Source organism: Salvia miltiorrhiza, chromosome 6 (genome assembly GCF_028751815.1).
Source record: "Salvia miltiorrhiza cultivar Shanhuang (shh) chromosome 6, IMPLAD_Smil_shh, whole genome shotgun sequence".
Classification (NCBI taxonomy): domain Eukaryota; kingdom Viridiplantae; phylum Streptophyta; class Magnoliopsida; order Lamiales; family Lamiaceae; genus Salvia; species Salvia miltiorrhiza.
Window position 1 is genome coordinate 43,476,237 of NC_080392.1, and position 18,726 is coordinate 43,494,962.

Genomic DNA, 18,726 nt, shown 5'->3' on the forward strand with positions numbered 1-18,726 from the left:
CTGCTTCAAAACGACAAAAATACAACATTTAAATACACAAACAGGAAACCGTGTACCCCAATACATCAACTGAATATACAAACATGCTAAAAATAACATCAAAATCATATTCAACCCAACCGTGTACAGCAAATTCGACCACCGTGTACAACCGTGTACACAACCGTGTACACGGAAACCCTAACCGTGTACAGCAGAACACTAAGGGTTCAAAAATAAGATAATTTGCGTACAGAGTGTTTTTTTATGCCGTTTTTAGTCCAAAACATGTAATAAGTCATATATATAACATAATTATTGAAATAAACAACAAAAAATCACTAAAATACAAACCGTGTACAACCGTGTACTCAAGAACACAAACCGTGTACAGACGAAATTTAAAAAAAAATATGTATTTCACATACCTTATGTAATACAAGCCTTTAGATGATTTTTTTTTTATATTCGGAGCAACCGTGTACTACCGTGTATGTGTTTCGAGAGGATTTTCTTCTTCTTTCTTGTTCAAATGAGTGATGAATGAACATTTGGTTGGTATTCTTCATTAACTACCTACCAGCAACCGTGTACGGACCAATTAAGTTCGTAAATTTAAGGTTGTTTCCTTAACAAGTGTGTATGACTTTGAGTTGGTATAAATGCACCCAACAACCGTGTGATATGGTTTTAATTCCCACATAAAATCACGCCATAAATTCATGTGCACCCATAATATGTCACCCATAAATTCATGTACACAAGATATCAGCCTTATGGGAATCAAAATTTCTCACATAAAATCACGCCATTTTAACGTGAATAGAGAGAGAATCAGATTTTGGTTTTACTTTCTTATTTTTAAATCAAAAATAACTAATATGTCACTATCATTCACTTTATTGACTTGTACTTATGTACTTTAGGTCAAATGTGCTACAAAACTTATTTTTTTATGGGGTGTGATACAAAACTTATTTATTTTATCAAAAATGCTACTACTATGTATTGTCACAAACTTTTACCCAAAAAGAAAAGAATCTCGCTTATGATGAGACACTCAAAATAGAAAGAGTCTCAGTTATAGTGGGACAGAGGGAGTAGTTTGATAATTAGTTTAGTGATTTTTCTTTCCTAAAAAAAAAGGTGTTTAATTTTTGGCTATAAGAAAGGGTAAAACATTACAAAAATAATTGAGGATTACTTTATTTTTTGTTTTTATTTAATTCCACAAAATCGCGTAAGGCTAGATTAAATTTCAATAGTGAAACGTGTATATGGGTTGTTATAGAATAAATTAAAATTTATTTTATGAAAACAGGAAAGCACTTTTATATAAGAAAAAGGTATTAGTATAAAAAAAATATTGAGAAAGTCCTTTAATATAAAAGTTACTTTTCTCGATTTTGAGTGAATTTCAAATATGGCATTGCTTGTATGCTAGGTTTGGATCTGAATATGATGAGGATAATATGATCTAACCGCGTGAAAAGAGAGTGTCCCATTTTTTTTATTTTTTCTTTTACTTCGACTGAATTCACAAGTTTACTGAAATTGTAAGTAATTTTTTTAAAAAATATGGGTTAGTAAATTAAAAACAAAATCACCAAATCCTCTTCCCCACTTGTCAAAATTCAAAAGAAGAAGAACTTGACTAATATTTCTTTATTAATTTTGTGAAAAGTTATTATCCCTCTGTCTCAACGGCTCACTTTTTTTTTTAGTCTGTCCCATTAATAGTGGTATGTCCATTCCAAAAATAAAAACTATTCTCTTTTACAAAAAATTATGGGATCCACCACTAGCTATCTACAATTTTTGTATCTTTTATTCACTATTCTTCTTAATAATCACGCCCCAAAGTACGGAGTCATACTTAATGAAACAGATGGAGTAATATTTTATTTTAGATGAGTAAATAAGGATATAGTAGCGGGTGTTTGTTTAACTATTTTTTTTTTCCTTCAAATGTCTTATACTCCCTCCATCCCAATTATATATATAGATTTGTTAATCTTTTTCAAATCTTTTAAATATATAAGTTGATTTTTATAAAAGATAATGTCTTTATAACACTAGCATTGAAACATTGAACCAAAGAATAAATATGAACATATTAGGAAGTTATTTGTATAATTTTCTTTTTCAATGATTTTTTTTAATTCTTGCGTATTATATAAAATTCAATCAATTTATATAATTAAGATGAAGGAAGCATATTTTTTCTAAATTTGTGTGAGGATGGAATTAAATAAAATTTCAAATTAAGGCCCATTATATACGCATGTGATCTACTACATATTTACACTATATATAGGATTTTAAATTTTTAATCATTCTTACAAAACGATGCTATCTTTTGGCCGGTGAAGTACGATAATAATAAACTCATAAGAAAATTACTATTACAATTTTATAAACGTGGATTAATAGAGTCTTATGCTATGTAATTTAATTTATTTTACATCATATTATATTTATTAGGTTTAGAAAATGTGAGCAGAATGGGGCTTCCGAGTAGCTGTTACTTGGGAATGAGATTCAGTGTACCACACTTTATGTCCCACTTTGTGTCCCACTTTCAATTTTATTTATTTTCTTATATATTTTTTCTTCAATTTCAACTTTATATGCTTTAGTTTAATTTTGTGATTATTAACTAGGGTTTATTCCATCCATTTAGGGTATATAATTATTTTTTATCATTTAATTTCACTTTTATTAGTTAATAATAGGTTGATCGATTCAAAATCATGGTATATACTTTTTAAAAAATTTAATTTTTTAAAATAAAAATTAAATATAATTCATAGTATCATAATAAATTTTATTTTTACAAAAAATATTTTTAAAATAATAGATATAAGAATGGGACACAGTGGCACACATAAAATTGTGGGACATTGGATCTCATCTCGTTACTTGGCCCTCCCACTAACGTAAATATTGTCTTCGCACTTAGTTGCCGGCCACCACAACTATTTTTCACTTTCCCCATTTTAATATTTGCCTCCCAAAATTCATTTTATTTTTCACCATAAAAGGATGGACACAATTATCCTCATTCATCACTTTCAATCAAATCCAAATCCAAAAACTTGCAATTTCGGAGACTATCAAGTTTGAACGCTAAATCTCACTGTTTACAATCTGCACCGTGAATTTGCATTTTGAAGTTTTATAGCGTAGTTTTTTAAAAATATTCATCCAACTTGACATCGTCTATGAAATAAACCACCATTATGCTTCCTTTCCCACCTAATATTACATTTTAGGCAATTAAGTGATACTTAATTAACGATTTTTCTCCCAAAAAAAAAGAAAAAAAAAAAAAGCGATACTTAACGATTGTTGATCATATGGAAATCCATAAACATTTATGTAATTATCTTGCAGCATTTGTACATTGCAAATTCACACAAGATAGTGTTATAGATAAAACGATTGCAAATTCACACAAGATAGTGTTATAAAGTCACGTTGCAAAATACATTAATTGTTTTGAATAATTCACTGAAATAAATTTATAAAAACGTACGTGTGTCGAATTATATAACGGGTCAAAATACTCATATTTGATGATATATTTCTATATTTTTAGATAGTTTGATAGTGATTGTTATAGACTCTTAACTATTTGGTGGATCAACCCCACCCCAGACAAATTTTATTACGAGGAAAGGGGTGAACCCCTGGAAAAAAAAATAGAGTAAAAGATAAAAGCAAAATTTGGAGTCAAGTAAATAAAGATTCCCAGTTGAGTTGGCTAAATATATTCAATTATGTTACCAAAAACAATATACTAATTATGATTACTATACAATTAATTTCATAGTTGCGTGATTTGTTTCAAATATAGGGTGTTGAAGCCGAGTCACTGCCCATTAAGCAGCACAAATCTGTTTGCTAATTAAATAATTTGCACGGAAATGTCTTTTGCTTTGTAAAGTGCGAAAGTTGTTTGATGACTCTTTCATCAAACTAATAAAGGATACCATAACTCATTTTCCCACTCAAAACTAAGGCATAAAATATGCTAATTTGAAAAGACTTGGAAATGTTGTGAAATTACTTAGTCTTTTCTTAATCCAGTTTATTTCAAATATCCAAGAATTGAAACTTAAGATGAACTATAAATATGGGTTACAAAAATAAATAAATAAATAAAGAAGAACAAGAAGAAACATGCATGATGGCTTACAATAAAACTTTTTGGTTTTTTTTCTTAAAGGAGGTTACGATAAAACTTGATAAGGCAAAACTGCATTCCCCCAAAGTTACGCAATCCAAAAAATTTCAAATGATAATACCTCCTTTCTTCCCTTGATCTTTCACACACAGTCACCAACACGTTAAACGAAAATTTCTCATTTCTTTTTATATACTTCATCTTTGAAGGAATTAATATTTATATCTCTTCGCAAAGGTTTATCATCTTTTTACCCTTACACCAAATTACTAGCTCCCTCCGACCCATTACAGATGTCCCATTACTTCTGGACACATATATTAAGAAATATGTAATTAAATAATAAAGTGAGTTGGTGAAAATTATTTAAACATTAGGTATAGAGAGAGAATATGTTGCAAAAAAAGGAATGAGATATTTGTAATGAGACATCTCATTATAAAAAGTGAGACATTTATAATGGGACGGATGGAGTACTAAATATTAATCGGACGGGATAAAATACATCGTAAATATTTTTATGCCATTTATAAATACTCCATATAATATACTCCTAATAATAATTTTTAAGATGCTCACAGAAGTTGAGTAGCATATCATTCTTCTTCTTAATAATACTAATAATAATAATAATTTATCAAAATGGTCTTTAAATATTTATATTATATAAATGTAAATACTTTTAACTCTTTCACTTTTTTTCTAAAAAACTACTCTATCCTATAAAAATAGTCGTAAATGGGTGTAACGAATTTTAATAAAAGTTAATATATCATAAGTGGAAACGGGATCACACCATATAATAGAATAAATTAATTAATTAATATATAGTAGAAAATAATATATTATGAGATAGTATATATAAATAGTATAAGATTATTTTTCATGGATACTTCAAACAAAAGAATAATGACTTTTTTTAAAGGACCAACGGAGTAATAAAAAGAAGACTCCAAATCATATGTTGTCAACTCGAAGAAGACCCCACGAGAAGAAAAAAAAAATGAAATTATATTATAACCTAGCAATAGAAGAATTGCAGACAATTTTAAATTCCAACAATACATGTCTTCCACTTAAAAAAATATTGATTGGTGTGAAAAATTGCAGCCTCATTTAGACTAATTGAGGCACAGCAAATAAATGCAACAGATGAGATGGCATTTGCAACAACCTTTTCAACGTCTTCAAGAATACATGCCCGAGACGCCACAAATTTCCATCAACCTAATCCATTCATAGACATACCCAATTTCTGTTTTTCCTCCCTAAAATATGTCAATTACCAGCTGGTTAGTTAACATTAATTGGACAAACAATACATTTTTTGTTTTTCTTTAATCTCTGAAATTAATTAATTGTAATATGGTAAATAGATTCTGGGTATAAGTTAACCTATCTGTAAAATAGTTAGAAAAGAGGGATCCGTGTGCATGTGTTGATCTAGCGGTAGATAATTGATGTCCAATGCCTGAGGTCCTAGGTTCGAGTCCATAGTCGTGCGGTTAGGAATGGCAACGGGGCGGGTTCGGCGCAGGGATTTCTTTTCCACCCTCATACCCGCCTCAAAACATTACTCCCATACCCGCCTTCATACCGAATTAATTTAAACCAGGGCGAGGATTATCTAACAGAGGAAGGGTACTCGACGTCGGGCACCGACCAATTTATTTATTTATTTTGCAAGATTTTCTTATACAACAAGCATTTATCCATCCCATTAAATATATAAAAAAACTCAAAATATATCTTCTAACAAAAACTCCATCAAACATATAAAAATACAATCGGAACGGGTACGTATACGCCCGAACCCGATTCGGATATAAGTTTTATACCCGCCCTCGAATCCGTCTCGAAATTTCACCTCCATATCTGATCTATTAGGGGCGGGTACCCACGGGTATCCAAACCCGCAGGTATTATTGCCATTTTTATGTGCGGTATTTAATTTATTTTTATTTTTTGTGAAATTTATCAAAACAAAAAAAAAAGAAAGGAAAGAAAAGAGGGGTCTAGAGCTCACATTTTAAATTGAAATACCATGATGGAGAGGGGCCGAGGGGGCGTTTTCAACTTAAATTATTTGCTCTCGCGCTAATTGATATAAAGATTGGAGAAGGCTACTTTCTATTTTATGGAAATAGTCAGATTAATTTTAGAAATCTATTATAAAAGTGAGAAGAAAAAAAATGATGAAAATCTGAGAAAGCATCGTATTGATCTTATCGGTGACTCGGCAAAATAGTAGGTTCCAGCTTTGTTTCTGCTGTGGTGCTTTAATTGGGAAATTTCGTAATAGTTTCAAAAAAAAAAAAGACAATTACAATCCGTTGTTTTCATTTGCTTTTCATGGAGGTGATTGATTACATCACCAATTAATCAACAAATCAACATAAGCTATGTAAGAAAAAGGGAAACAAATATTAGTAATAGTTTAAAAATTAATTCCAAACTTGTTATAATTAAATAAAGTATTACGAGAAATAGTATTTTATTATATTTATTATACTATATAAAATGGATACTAACTCAGTTATCATATAAAAATAAATTAGTGAAATATACTATTTGAGTTGGATATAGAAAATAAATAAATTACAATAATAAAATTGATATTATGAAAAAGGTAAAAAAAAATAGGAAAAGAAAATAAGTTAAAAGAAAAATAATTGAAAATTTGACTTGTTCCAAAAAAGATTAGAGACTAGAGACGTGATAGTTTTTTTTTCATTTAAAAAAAATGCCTTTAACATTTTAAATTCAATATTTATATAAAAAATATCAAATTAAAGCTTTTGTCGTGATATTTAATTTGATATGTATATAATTTTTTTTTTGTAATTAGCCAATCTTCATAATTTTAGATTAGGAAAAAATAGATTTAAAAAAATGTAATTCATGGATAAATAGGAAAAAGGAAAAAAATATATAAAATATAGTACAACTAAACTTTCAATTTTTATTATAATCATTAAATTGTCATTCAATTTTTATAATTCAATTTTTATAAAACGGAGGGAGTAGACTATTAGGGGTGAACACAAAATAAAAAATGAAAGAACTAATTAAAACCGAAAATTCCAATAAAATATTAAGAATAAAATATATTTTTTTATTTCTTTAATTGGGGTGCTGAAGCTCACTTAACACTCCATAAATCTGCCAGTGCTGCCAATGATGCATATTTTAGTAGCACTAACTATTTTCTTCTAATGTATGTACGCAGGTTATGTCCACATACAGTTTTTTATTTTATTTTATTCATTGTCATAGGCTTTTATTTTCGTATCATGCTATCATTTATTTTTTTTATTTTTTTGAGACGTCATGCTGTGGTTTTCATCGAAATGACGGCGGCGTTTAGCGGTGTTCGATTTGACGAATAATTTTAAAAAACAATTAGTAAAACAATTAGCGGAGTATATACTGTATATGTTTTCTTTAACTTATTTAATTGAAAAAAATACGAATCCAATTTAAAAAAAACATCAAATAATAGTCGGATATATCGAATTTTACAATACAATGGCCTGCTAGTCGAAAAAAGTACTCCAATGATGTGCTTTTGCTATTTTAAAACTACTAATATAAAAATGAAACATTTAAAAACATAGACTTATTTTGAATCCCAAGTGCAAATTTCCTCAAAAAAGGTTGCCCCCAGAATTATTTTAGATTCTAACTGTGAAATTTTTCCTTGTTGATGAAGGTCGCACACAGAATTATTTTTCAACTTTGATGTATAAAAGGACAAAAAAAAAAACAAATCAGCAAAGCAATCTATATAATATATAAAAGAGGAGTTTTGTCCTCCATTTTTTCCTTCTATTTTTTCTCTCTCTTCATCCACCGAATTTTTCAATATTTTCTCTTTTTTTTTTATAATTTTAATTATTTTCTAAACATCACAAAATTTTATTTATGAAAAAAAATATTCAATATGCATCTTAAATTTAATTTTGTGACAAGTTTTTTAATATGGTAAAAAAAAATCATCAAAAATGAATTTAAAACGAATAAGTTATGAAAATTTTTAGATATTTTATTTTCTCTCTCTTCGCTAAAATTTTATAATTTGTTTTTATTGATGTTAGTCCATGAGAATATTTATACATTTAATATGTCGTGTAATACTCTATAATAATAATGTGTAATGTTAATTTTTATTATCAAAAAATTTGAGATTATTTAATAACTATGATTATCATTACACATTATACAAAGTTAAAATTTGTAATTGATGAGGTTTATCTTTAATTTATTTTTAAAATATATTTTTTGTTTAATTATAATTTATCTAATATTTATATATTTTTATTTAAAACATGTGATTGAGTTCGATGTTCGTCGTGCATCGCACGAATGGTCATACTAGCTAGTTAAATGTAAAATGCAAGTCCCCCAAATTAGCTGCGCTTGTTGCCCACAGAAAACGTACTAGAAGAAATAATAATTTCATTTTCAAGAATTATTATGTTTGTCGCATTTGAAACACAAATTATTTGTAAATGACGTGCCGCATAAATCATGTCGCACAAGTTACTATTATTGTATTGTATTTCTTGAATGTAATTCCACTAGACATTCCATTTTGTGGCGAATGGGTATATGCAATGCAATAATCAACTTGAGCGATTCCTTTATGGATGAAAATTAATATATTAGTTAAAAGTTGATTGTTAAGTCACCCTATGTTATTATTATTTGATTGTTTTTGTCATTACATCATCAATTGGAAAATCTTGTTCTAGATAGTAGCTCATTATTTAGAAAATAATTGAGACGAATTTCGCGAACGTCAATATTTTGGGAAAGGTTTTTAGATGAATATTATTTCGATGATTATTGCGTTTCTTTTTTATGAGTGGGCGACCCAACTATTTGAGATCACAAGTTCACAACTGTGGTGTTCCTTGTTTATTACTCCCTATGTCCCACTATTGTAAGTGAGACTTTTTTTTTACACGAGAATTAAAAAAATGTATTTTATATGTAGGTGAAAAAGTGAAAAGGTATTTAAAGGGAAAAACTTTTACCCAAAAAAGAAGAGTCTCACTTACAGTGGGACGCCCAAAATAGAAAGAGTCTCAGATACAGTGGGACGGAGGGAGTATTATTATTATTATTATTATTATTATTATTATTATTAGTGTGTGTTTACTTTGATGGAAAAAAAGAGAAAAAATATATTTTCACATATTTTCCACCATTTTCACCTTTTTACTAATTTTTTTATGGGCAGGATGGAATATTTTTCCGGGCAACCAATTTTCACTTTTTTCTCTCCAATATTGGATAATATTATTCTAAGATAGGAGCGTGAAAATATTTTTTAGCATGTTCTTATCTTTTCATCTTTAGTAAACATATGATAAAAAAAAGAGAAAAATATAATATTTTCTCATCTTTTTTTATCCATCTTTTTCCAACAAAAGTTTTATAACTAAAGTAAACGCATCCTTATAAACAAATTTAAATTTAATTTTTAGAACTATGAATCATACAACAAATAAAAAAAAGGACCATGTTATAACTATTTATTGTTTATAGTGTATGGGAAGATATTTCGAAGTTTTGTCATGAAGGGGCTCATTCAATTTATTTTTATAAATATTTCGAAACCAAGCAATAATCTACTCAAACTCAAGTAATTATCAACTATAAACCAAACATTTTCTTCAACATATCACAAAATCAGGCTCATCTCTGTTTACAAGCTCCCGTTGGCCAATCCAAAAAAAAAGATGTGGATTTAAGTAAATTGAAGATTATACAAGTAATTAAGGAACCATTAATTTAATTTAAAGCTAAGGGATTACTGTGAGTGGCGAGGTGTGTGGGGCGAGTTTCTCCGGCCATAATGACGACTACTCGATGCTCCATTATTTCCGGCTGAAAAGCGTGCACGTCTTTTTGCGAGCTCTCGTTTTTGGATTTGACGTAAGCGCAAGCGAGAAGGATGAGCGCAGAGATCACGAGCAACAACATCAGAGCCATGGCGATGAAGATGAACGGAATCGGTGGATACCGCCGCCCTGCTCCGCCGGCGGCTGGGGCGGGGGAGGGGGAGGGGGTGGTGGCTTGCTGGATGATCATCTGCTCGGTTTCAAATTGCTTAATTATGTATATGTATATGTGGATTTGTATGTCGATGTGGGATTGTGATAAGAACAAATCAGCAGTACATGGAAGTTGGACGTGTCGCAGTTTGTTTGGTACAAGTGGAACCCATAATTTAACCATTCAGGGCCTGTTTGATATTGGTTTATATCCAGGATAAGTTAGTTAATACAGATTTGTGTAGTGTTTGATATTATGTTATATTAATACGGTCAACTCCAACTTTATCCCACCTCTTTATATTATTTTGTGGGAATAACCCACACTAATAATACCACCTCCCCCTAGGATTAACTTAAACCAGGATATTCTGTATTTAGCCATGATAGCAAACACTAACTCAATATTAATAATATGTCATTATCTATGCTAAATATCCTGGTTACAAATTATCCAACATAATCCTTTACTGAAAACCAAACATCCCCTCAGTGTATTACAGTTGTTGATGTCCCATTTTTAATTTTATTTATTTTTATATATTTTTTATCTAATTTTGATTTCATATACTTTAATTTTGTGATTATTAATTAAAATTTATTCCACATAATTAGGATATATAATTATTTTTTATCATTTAATTTCACTTCATTAACTAATACTCCCTTCGTCCCACTCCAATAGGCTCATTTCGAGGATACTCGATCGTTGAGTTCTTTTATGAAAAATACACATAAAAGTTTTACTCCAAATTGCTGGTGTCTGATGATTCCAACGGCATAACAAAAGTAGGGAAGATGATGAGCATCCACGCTTACTCAGAATTCGCAAACATTTTGAATAGCGGTAAAACTTTAAAACCTACACATTGCAAAACTCAGTTGCATAAAATTTAATACCTCGATCTTCTCATTGATCCAAGATCCAGCACTACGCATATCTCAAGCTTCAATGTATGATCTCTTGAATAAAAACAATAGGGGAAAATTAGAGGGACGTGAACCATTCCCCTACACACGTTAAATGAACTAAGACAACTCTGACAATTAGAATGGAGTAGTTGCAACTTGTATATTATTATACGCTAAGAGGGCGGCCGATGGGAGGGGGGGGGCACAGGAAGCGAAGGAAAAACTAAGTTTCGATGCCCACAATTTCAAGTACCTCCATTATAGCGTTGTGCCTCCACCATCTGACATCAGAGATGCAGCCGCTGCAGCAGCTGTGGGAACAACTCCTGTTGATACGCCGGGTTTTGATAGATGGAGCAGTCTGAAAATGGAACAATGTATAGATTGTAAGATCATATCCCAGCATAATCTCTGAGACAAAAAAGCAATGAGAACTTAATAATGAAAGCCAAGGATTAAGATAAACATGAGTAAGAATCTCTTTGCACTTCCAACTATTAAAACCAGTAACAGAAAAAAATGGAATTGCCTCAAATGAGCCTAAGTTACATCCTGCAATTTTTGAACCTGGAAAAAATTGCATATAGGGATACAGGAAGAAATTTGACTTAATTTGCTAACAGGTATGTGGTTTTCATATCATCAGTCTGTGCCTTTGGTTTCAATTAACTCTAGCCAGTTCCCAAAACTAAGATAACAGCCCACATTTCATAAGGTGTAATGATCGGCTCTGCAATTAATCCATGTACAGGAAAGACTGTATAATTTGTTATGATACCATAAGTAAACTTGTTACTTTGTGAAGCACTCAATTAACAAGGACTTGGGACTGCAAAGTTCGCATTCAAACATCTCTAGCACAAGAATAAGAAATACTTTATGCACTTACGGCGCTAGAAATTCACAAAAAGATGATACAGCTCCAACGACTTCAGTATAGTTCTCTGATGATGCAGGGGCTGTTACTTCAACCAGCTGAATACCAGGTGTAACAGGGACAGCATCGTCAGTTGCATGAAGTTTCAGCATCTTATTTACTGAAGACACCGTCACTGTTATCTGAGTACCTCTTTGGAATTGGAAGGAAAATCCTACTCTCAGCAGCTCGTGGTCTAATTTGTATCCAAGAGCATAAAATAAGCGGAGAGCATTTTTGCTTACTTTACTTTCTGCCATAGTCCTTACAAGCACCGAAATTTGCTCAGCGCCAGCACCCCTCATAGCACCACCAATGTGTCGGACAGTCCTGCATATTAAACAATATTCATTACCATTTCTTTTTGTACAGCTAATAACACGAATGCATTTGATGGAAGACTCTCGCATCTTACCATGTGGGTTCAGGCTGCTCGAGGTCACATAAAAGTCGGACTTCTGATGATACCAATCCTAATGGAAATAACGAACAAATCTCACTACACAATATAACTTACACCATCCATTAGATTCAACTAGCTAAGAATTTGTGAGACATACTAAGTTCATTAAGATGAAAGTATATAAACATTTTGATTAAAGATTAAGGATATAGCAATTATGTAAAACCATGCATAGCTGAACACAGAAAAACACGGAACGATCTATACCAAGATTGGGTACACTTTTCAAACACAATTCGTGAACCGTCAAACTCTCTCTATGAACGCCACAAAGTCCTTGAAGAAGAATCTCCAGGGCTTCAACGTGCTGAGAAATAGTATAGTAACTAATGCGTCAAAATGATGGAAAATACATTTCAGGAAATGAAGGAAAATTAAAATTAAGCAAAACATTCCCAGAGTTTCTAAAAGCAAAAAATAGAATAAGAATAACAGAAATGGAAAATTGGTTCTCTGACTCCTTCCTATAGGAGTCCACAACTAATCTACATTTTCCAATGTTCAACTTCATCATCATAAGCATAATTGGATCTGAACAATGAACATATGCAGCTGTGAAAGCACAAAAAGATAGTACAAGACAACAAAAGAAATCGGAAACATTGACAAAAAAGTTTAAATTCAAGCAGTAAAATAAACATATTCGTCAAATATTCTACTCCAATCATAGAAAATGATTCTCTGTTAACTTACCTTAGTCTCTATAATTCCCTGAACCACGCACTCCATCTTGATCCCCAAATTCTCTCTAATTAGAATCTGATGTACACATAAATAAACTCAATAGAGTCAGTGAATTCTAACCCTAAAATCCAATCAAACTACGAAGCAAATGGAATGTCAGGGTTGAATCGTTATATTAGGGTTTTAGTTACACGAATTGAAATCGAGTTCAGCTCGAAAGATATTCGTAGTATGTCAGCTGAGCTCCAAAAAAAAGCTCTTTATGCTTAAACGAACTGTGCTGGATCGAAAAGAAAGCTAGTTTAACAGTTGCAACCTCCAAACATAAACTTGAATTTCTACAACAAAATCCAACAAAAACTAAATTCTAACGATAAAGTACGAACATCACAACGCATTTGGAATGGAATGACAATGCTGTTAATTACATATTTCATTTACTTCAACTTTAACTAAGAACATATAATTCTTTGGGGCCTAATTAGGAGCTTAATATCTCTTGACTATCAGAGCCATATAGTAGCCTAAGTGTCACTGAAATACCTGGGCTGGAGCTGAAGCGCGGTGCAACGAGCAGTGAAGATATCGACCAGCAAAAAAACGAAGATGTGGAGCGGCGGCGGCGGCGGCGGCGGCGGGTGGAGGATGAGTGGATTTGCAACAAGTCGGTGGGCTGGGAACTCGGAAGGGTTCAGTTCAATTTGGGAAATTTTGATTATCAATCGATAAAAGTTCTTTTCTTGAATTCACTCTTGTTTTTCTTTTTTATTTTTTTTTAAATATCGCTACTTTAGTTTAGTTTATCTTTTCTAGTAATTCATTATCTATGTACAAACATAATTATTGATTTTTTTAGACGATAATTATTGAATTTTTTAGTTTAGGGGCAGTTTGATTTGCAGTTTAGGATTGATTATGATTAAAATTATCTTGAGAAATTAGTGTGGATTAGTGTGGATTTATATTATTTCATGGGTGTTTGATATCATGGCTACTTAATCCTATATTATGTTTGATATCCATAGGATTATGTTGGATTATATTATCTAATACCAAAACTATCCTCACATAATTTTAAAAATATCATGTGTGTCCACCATTACTTGGGCATTTGCATCGATATGCGTGAGGAAGGGTAGCAGAATTTTTGTGATGCCCCGCTCTTTTAAATACATATTAGATTAAATATGTGCATTAGTTATAAAATTCTTTTAATTATTTATGGTGATTATTTTGTTCAGATAATATTATTTCAGCAAAAGTCTGTATAAGAGATACAGAGCTGCGATTTAATATTCAGTCATGAATGAAACCAATAATTAAATTTATTGGTTTAACTATACGTTTGAGACTTTGTTTTACCAGTTTATTGATTTAATCAATATTATTAGAAAATTTAGATTTATAACCGATTTTATAAATCGTGTTATTTAAATCAAATTGCTAGAATTATAACTTGAGATCATATGCATAATAATTTTATTATTTCGCATTATATGAGTTAAGGTATTAAGTCGCGAATTAATTCCGACTTTCACGTATTAAATCTCAAGATTGAGGATTTAATTTATATAAATACGACGAGTATTTATTAAACGAGAATTGGAGAATTATTACAGGAACTAGGAGAAACTAGATCACGGCACTACACGTATGTCTCGATTTTTCATCCAACACATCAATTCCTACACTATTTCCTACACTATTCCCTACACTATTCCCTATACTATTCATCTTCCCCTCCAATACACCATTACTGCAGAAGGAGATTGTAAAGATTGCAGATTTCTTCCTGTAGTATATCTTAACTCCATCACACCCCAAAGTCTCCTGTAGGAGAAGAAAATCACGCCAATATCCACAATTTTCAAAAGCTTCAGCACGCCGAGAAAGAAATTTCACGGTAAGATCACAATTGTCAAAGGATATAAATTTCAACGATCAAATCTTCAAAAGTTGCAACTCCAGGTACCAAAATTTCCACCATTTTGATTTTGTTGTCTGCAGAAACTCCTCTATAAATTGAGGAGAGTTCTGCAGAAGGAAGAAGTGCAGCGAGCAAGAGAGAGTTTGAGATTTGTTTTTTTTTACTTGCAAGAGCTCAAGTGAGCTCCCTTCGCCGGGCCATTACTTCGTCGACCGGCCACTAGGCTCTGAACCGAGAACGTGTACTCGTTCCTCCATCTTTAGGCTACCAAACCCAACAATCGAAAGGCCGAAACCTTCTCTATATTTTCCCGACCAAAGGCCACAATATCCTTCGGAGGCCAACGTCGAATTCCCGACTTAGCCACCGGCCAACTTACGGCCTTCGTTTCTCACTATCCTTACGACGAAAAAGGATCGAGAAACCACCGTTGTGTAGCCTGATCTATCTCGCACGAGGAAAACTAAGTCGTAGACCTTCGCGGCTAAACCCCATCGCGGAACGACGACCAGAAAAAAAAACCCCGGCAAACAACTTCCATTAGTGCTCACTTGGACAAGGGTAAGTTGACGCCCTTATTTCGATGCATTCCCGTTTCTATTATATTATGAGAAATTTCTGGGGTATAGATGGGAGTGTGATAAATATTCGTACAAAGTTTCATATCATTTGAACTTCGTTTACTACCCTTTTAAAATTCGAGAAGTCTACTGCCCGTATCTGCTAAAACTGTTGTGAGGCAGATGATTAAGTTAATTATTTCAGTAACCATATGTTGATATTTAGCTCTCAAATTTTTATTCTATGAAGATATATGTATTAGCTATCTACATATAAAATTTGAGCTCATTCAGGTAACGTTTGCTAGTTTTCAAAAATCTGGACTTTCAGTTGGCAGAAACTGCCGAATCTGGTAGGCGATGGGAAAATCGCTATATCTCTTAAACTACTTGGAGTTTTTCAACATACTTTTTTTTCAATTAAACTAGACTCAAAGAGGTTTCTATTGATATAAAATTCGACTCCATACGAGTTCGGAGTAAAAGCAGTTTATTAGTTGAAGTTGAATCTATACAGTTTTGTTGAGATTGAAATGTTTCTAAATAATTCTTATTAAGGATTTTAAAGTTTTATTGTTGATAAAATATCACTTTTAGTTTATAAATGAGCTATTGAGATATATAAATATTCTGAGAAAGATTTCATGAGAACTTGTTGGTAAAATTATATTAGATGGAATAGTTGATAAATGAAATATTAAAGATTTATTAATTAAATGGTTAAAATATTAAAATTATTAGATCTTCTCGAAAATTTCTTTTATAGTTAACTCCTTTTATTATTTTAAAATATTTTTACAAATGTTCCTAAAATCTCACAATGAAATTTTCATCAGGAATTAATTAGAATTTATTAATGACTTATTAGTTCTTTTAATAATAGCAATATATATATATTGATTGGCATTATTAAATGGGGAAAAGGAAAATATTTTATAAATTATTCTTTATTTATAATGGATAAATAAAGGAATAATATAAAATGGGCTTTCCTACATCCTCAAAGGTACATGAAGTATTTCGATAAAAGAAGAACCATTGTATATGAGTTAGATACAGTCGTTTAAGGAAATATGGGTAGTTAGAGAAATGAGTGAATAGTGATTCACTGCATTTGTTGTTATCTTTTCTATTATTCACTCGAACACATGTTTCGTGTTATCAAAGGTTCAAATAAACAAAAGCGCCTGAGTAACCTATCGCGCTAAGGAAAGAGAATCATTGTCTTAAGTAGCAAAACACTGCAATCAGGTAGGCATTACTTTCGTATATATCAAATGAGCTTAAAATGTTACATTCAAGCAAGTTATTTCATGACAAAATCTTTGAGTTGAAGTTATTTCAAGTATTGTCTTGCCATAAAATGTTTTAATTTCAGTATGATATCTATCTGATATGGCTTTGCCAGTTATCATGTAATCGAATTCGGGTCTTGAGCAGTTGATAGCTATCCTGCCTTGGCTAGTGTACACCAGTGACCGTGAGTCATCTAGCGGGTTGGCCGGTCAAGTGACCGTGAGAGGTGGCCACCTCTCCGGCATACAGATTCAGATATGATAGATTACAAAAGAACTTAGTCTGATCAGACGAACTTTAGAATCACAAATGAATTTAGTATGCTTAGGGCCTTTTTAAGTAAAAACCCTTGGTTATACTATTGAAATGGCATGACAATTTACATTGATTATGTATGTATATGATTTTCGGCATATGTCTACTGAGTACTTTGTACTCAGCCCTGCATGTATTTCTAAATGTGCAGGTTGAGCAGTGATGAGTGATGATGGGGTGTCGTGCGGAGCTTTGTCATATTTACTAAATAAACTCTTGGCGATACATGTCTTCATACATGTATCACGTTCTCATTTCCGCTGCGAACACTCAGTTATGATGCAGTTTATCCTATTATGTTGGATTGTCAAATCAAGTTATTGTTTAAACACTTAAATCGGACACTCATGACCGATTACTCGTTATTATCTATATATATGTGTGACTTATTCTCATATGATGTCTAAATCTTAATTTAATTCATTTATAATTTTTTTATCACCCCTTTCTGTCCCCTCTCCTAATTTCCCTTCCCTAGTCACGGTTTCCCGGCTTACCTATCCTTAGTTAAGTCCGGTCGTGACAGAATGGTATCAGAGCAGTTCGGTTGCTCTGAACCCAAGAGTTATCCCAAAATTTATTCTTTACTGAATACTAGTGTTAGAAAGGTCAGTTGACAAAAGCTCAGCACCTCATCACAACATCCTGCTCAACAGAGAAACAGAGGTAAATATTTATTAAATGTTGAGAAAGTTGTATTTTCAAATGTTTGTACAAGTGCTTAAATCTCATGCTATATGATTGAGTAGATTCCTTGATGAACTTAGATGCGTTAGAAATGTTTGATCACTCTTACAAAGAACATAGAAGCAAAACATATACATGAATTTAGTTATCATTCATTACAGTTGAAATGAAAAACACAATAGAAGAAAGAAAATCAGGCGTCACTCGAGGATGTATAAAGATAGAGACATGACGGAGCGTGTCACTCATGATGATACGGGCATAGTTCGAATTGTTCAAACATATCAACTATTGCCTTACCCAATAAAATTATTTATTATATAAGCTCGTAGTGACAAAAGTGCATTGAATGATTTACTATTTGTGCAATGAGTTGAATCTCTTTCAACCCTTAAAATTTCAATACATATGTAAGTATTGGGATTATGACTGCACGATCTAGGACTTGTGAATTATTAATTATGCATAAGTCAGAGATTAAGACCAATATTACTTATGATATGATCACGACTTGTGTTGTTAATACATGAGAGTAATTAGAAACCTACTGCTATAATAACTTATTATGAGTTTAATTATAGAACGTCATTCTTTCAAAGATGGCAAGAACACGACGCACCGCTAGAAAGCAAATGACGAGGCGACCAAGTCCTGAAAGTATCCTCAGGGAATACCGAACCTACACACGTTGTTGGAGAGATGACCTAGGAGAGTTCCTCGCCCATTATTATCGACT

At 31.6% G+C, this 18,726-nt stretch overlaps 1 protein-coding gene across 3 annotated transcripts; it reads right to left on the reverse strand.

Annotated features, from left to right (window-relative positions):
• Positions 1 to 11,045: 11,045 nt before the first annotated feature.
• On the reverse strand, positions 11,046 to 13,960 carry LOC130989786 (mediator of RNA polymerase II transcription subunit 18). Of its 3 annotated transcripts, none has more exons than XM_057913886.1 (7): positions 13,749 to 13,960; positions 13,215 to 13,280; positions 12,729 to 12,828; positions 12,474 to 12,531; positions 12,032 to 12,388; positions 11,396 to 11,503; positions 11,046 to 11,092 (listed from the first exon to the last, which is right to left on the reverse strand). In XM_057913886.1, exons 2-6 carry the CDS (start codon positions 13,248 to 13,250, stop codon positions 11,401 to 11,403), a joined length of 654 nt encoding a protein of 217 aa, XP_057769869.1. In that variant the 5' UTR covers positions 13,251 to 13,280; positions 13,749 to 13,960; the 3' UTR covers positions 11,046 to 11,092; positions 11,396 to 11,400. The 3 variants fall into 3 exon arrangements, with proteins under 3 accessions (XP_057769869.1, XP_057769868.1, XP_057769870.1); XM_057913885.1 differs by lacking the exon at positions 11,046 to 11,092 and adding an exon at positions 11,113 to 11,193; XM_057913887.1 differs by lacking the exon at positions 11,046 to 11,092 and having other exon boundaries at positions 11,113 to 11,503; positions 13,215 to 13,285; positions 13,749 to 13,957.
• Positions 13,961 to 18,726: the final 4,766 nt, after the last annotated feature.

Excerpts from the sequence above, each read along its gene's own strand:
- LOC130989786 (XM_057913886.1), bottom strand. The coding sequence starts at position 13,250 with ATGGAGTGCGTGGTTCAGGGAATTATAGAGACTAAG. Across the intron at positions 12,829-13,214 it reads AGGGAATTATAGAGACTAAG|CACGTTGAAGCCCTGGAGAT; the intron begins GTAAGTTAACAG and ends ACTATTTCTCAG. Across the intron at positions 12,532-12,728 it reads GAAAAGTGTACCCAATCTTG|GATTGGTATCATCAGAAGTC; the intron begins GTATAGATCGTT and ends TATTTCCATTAG.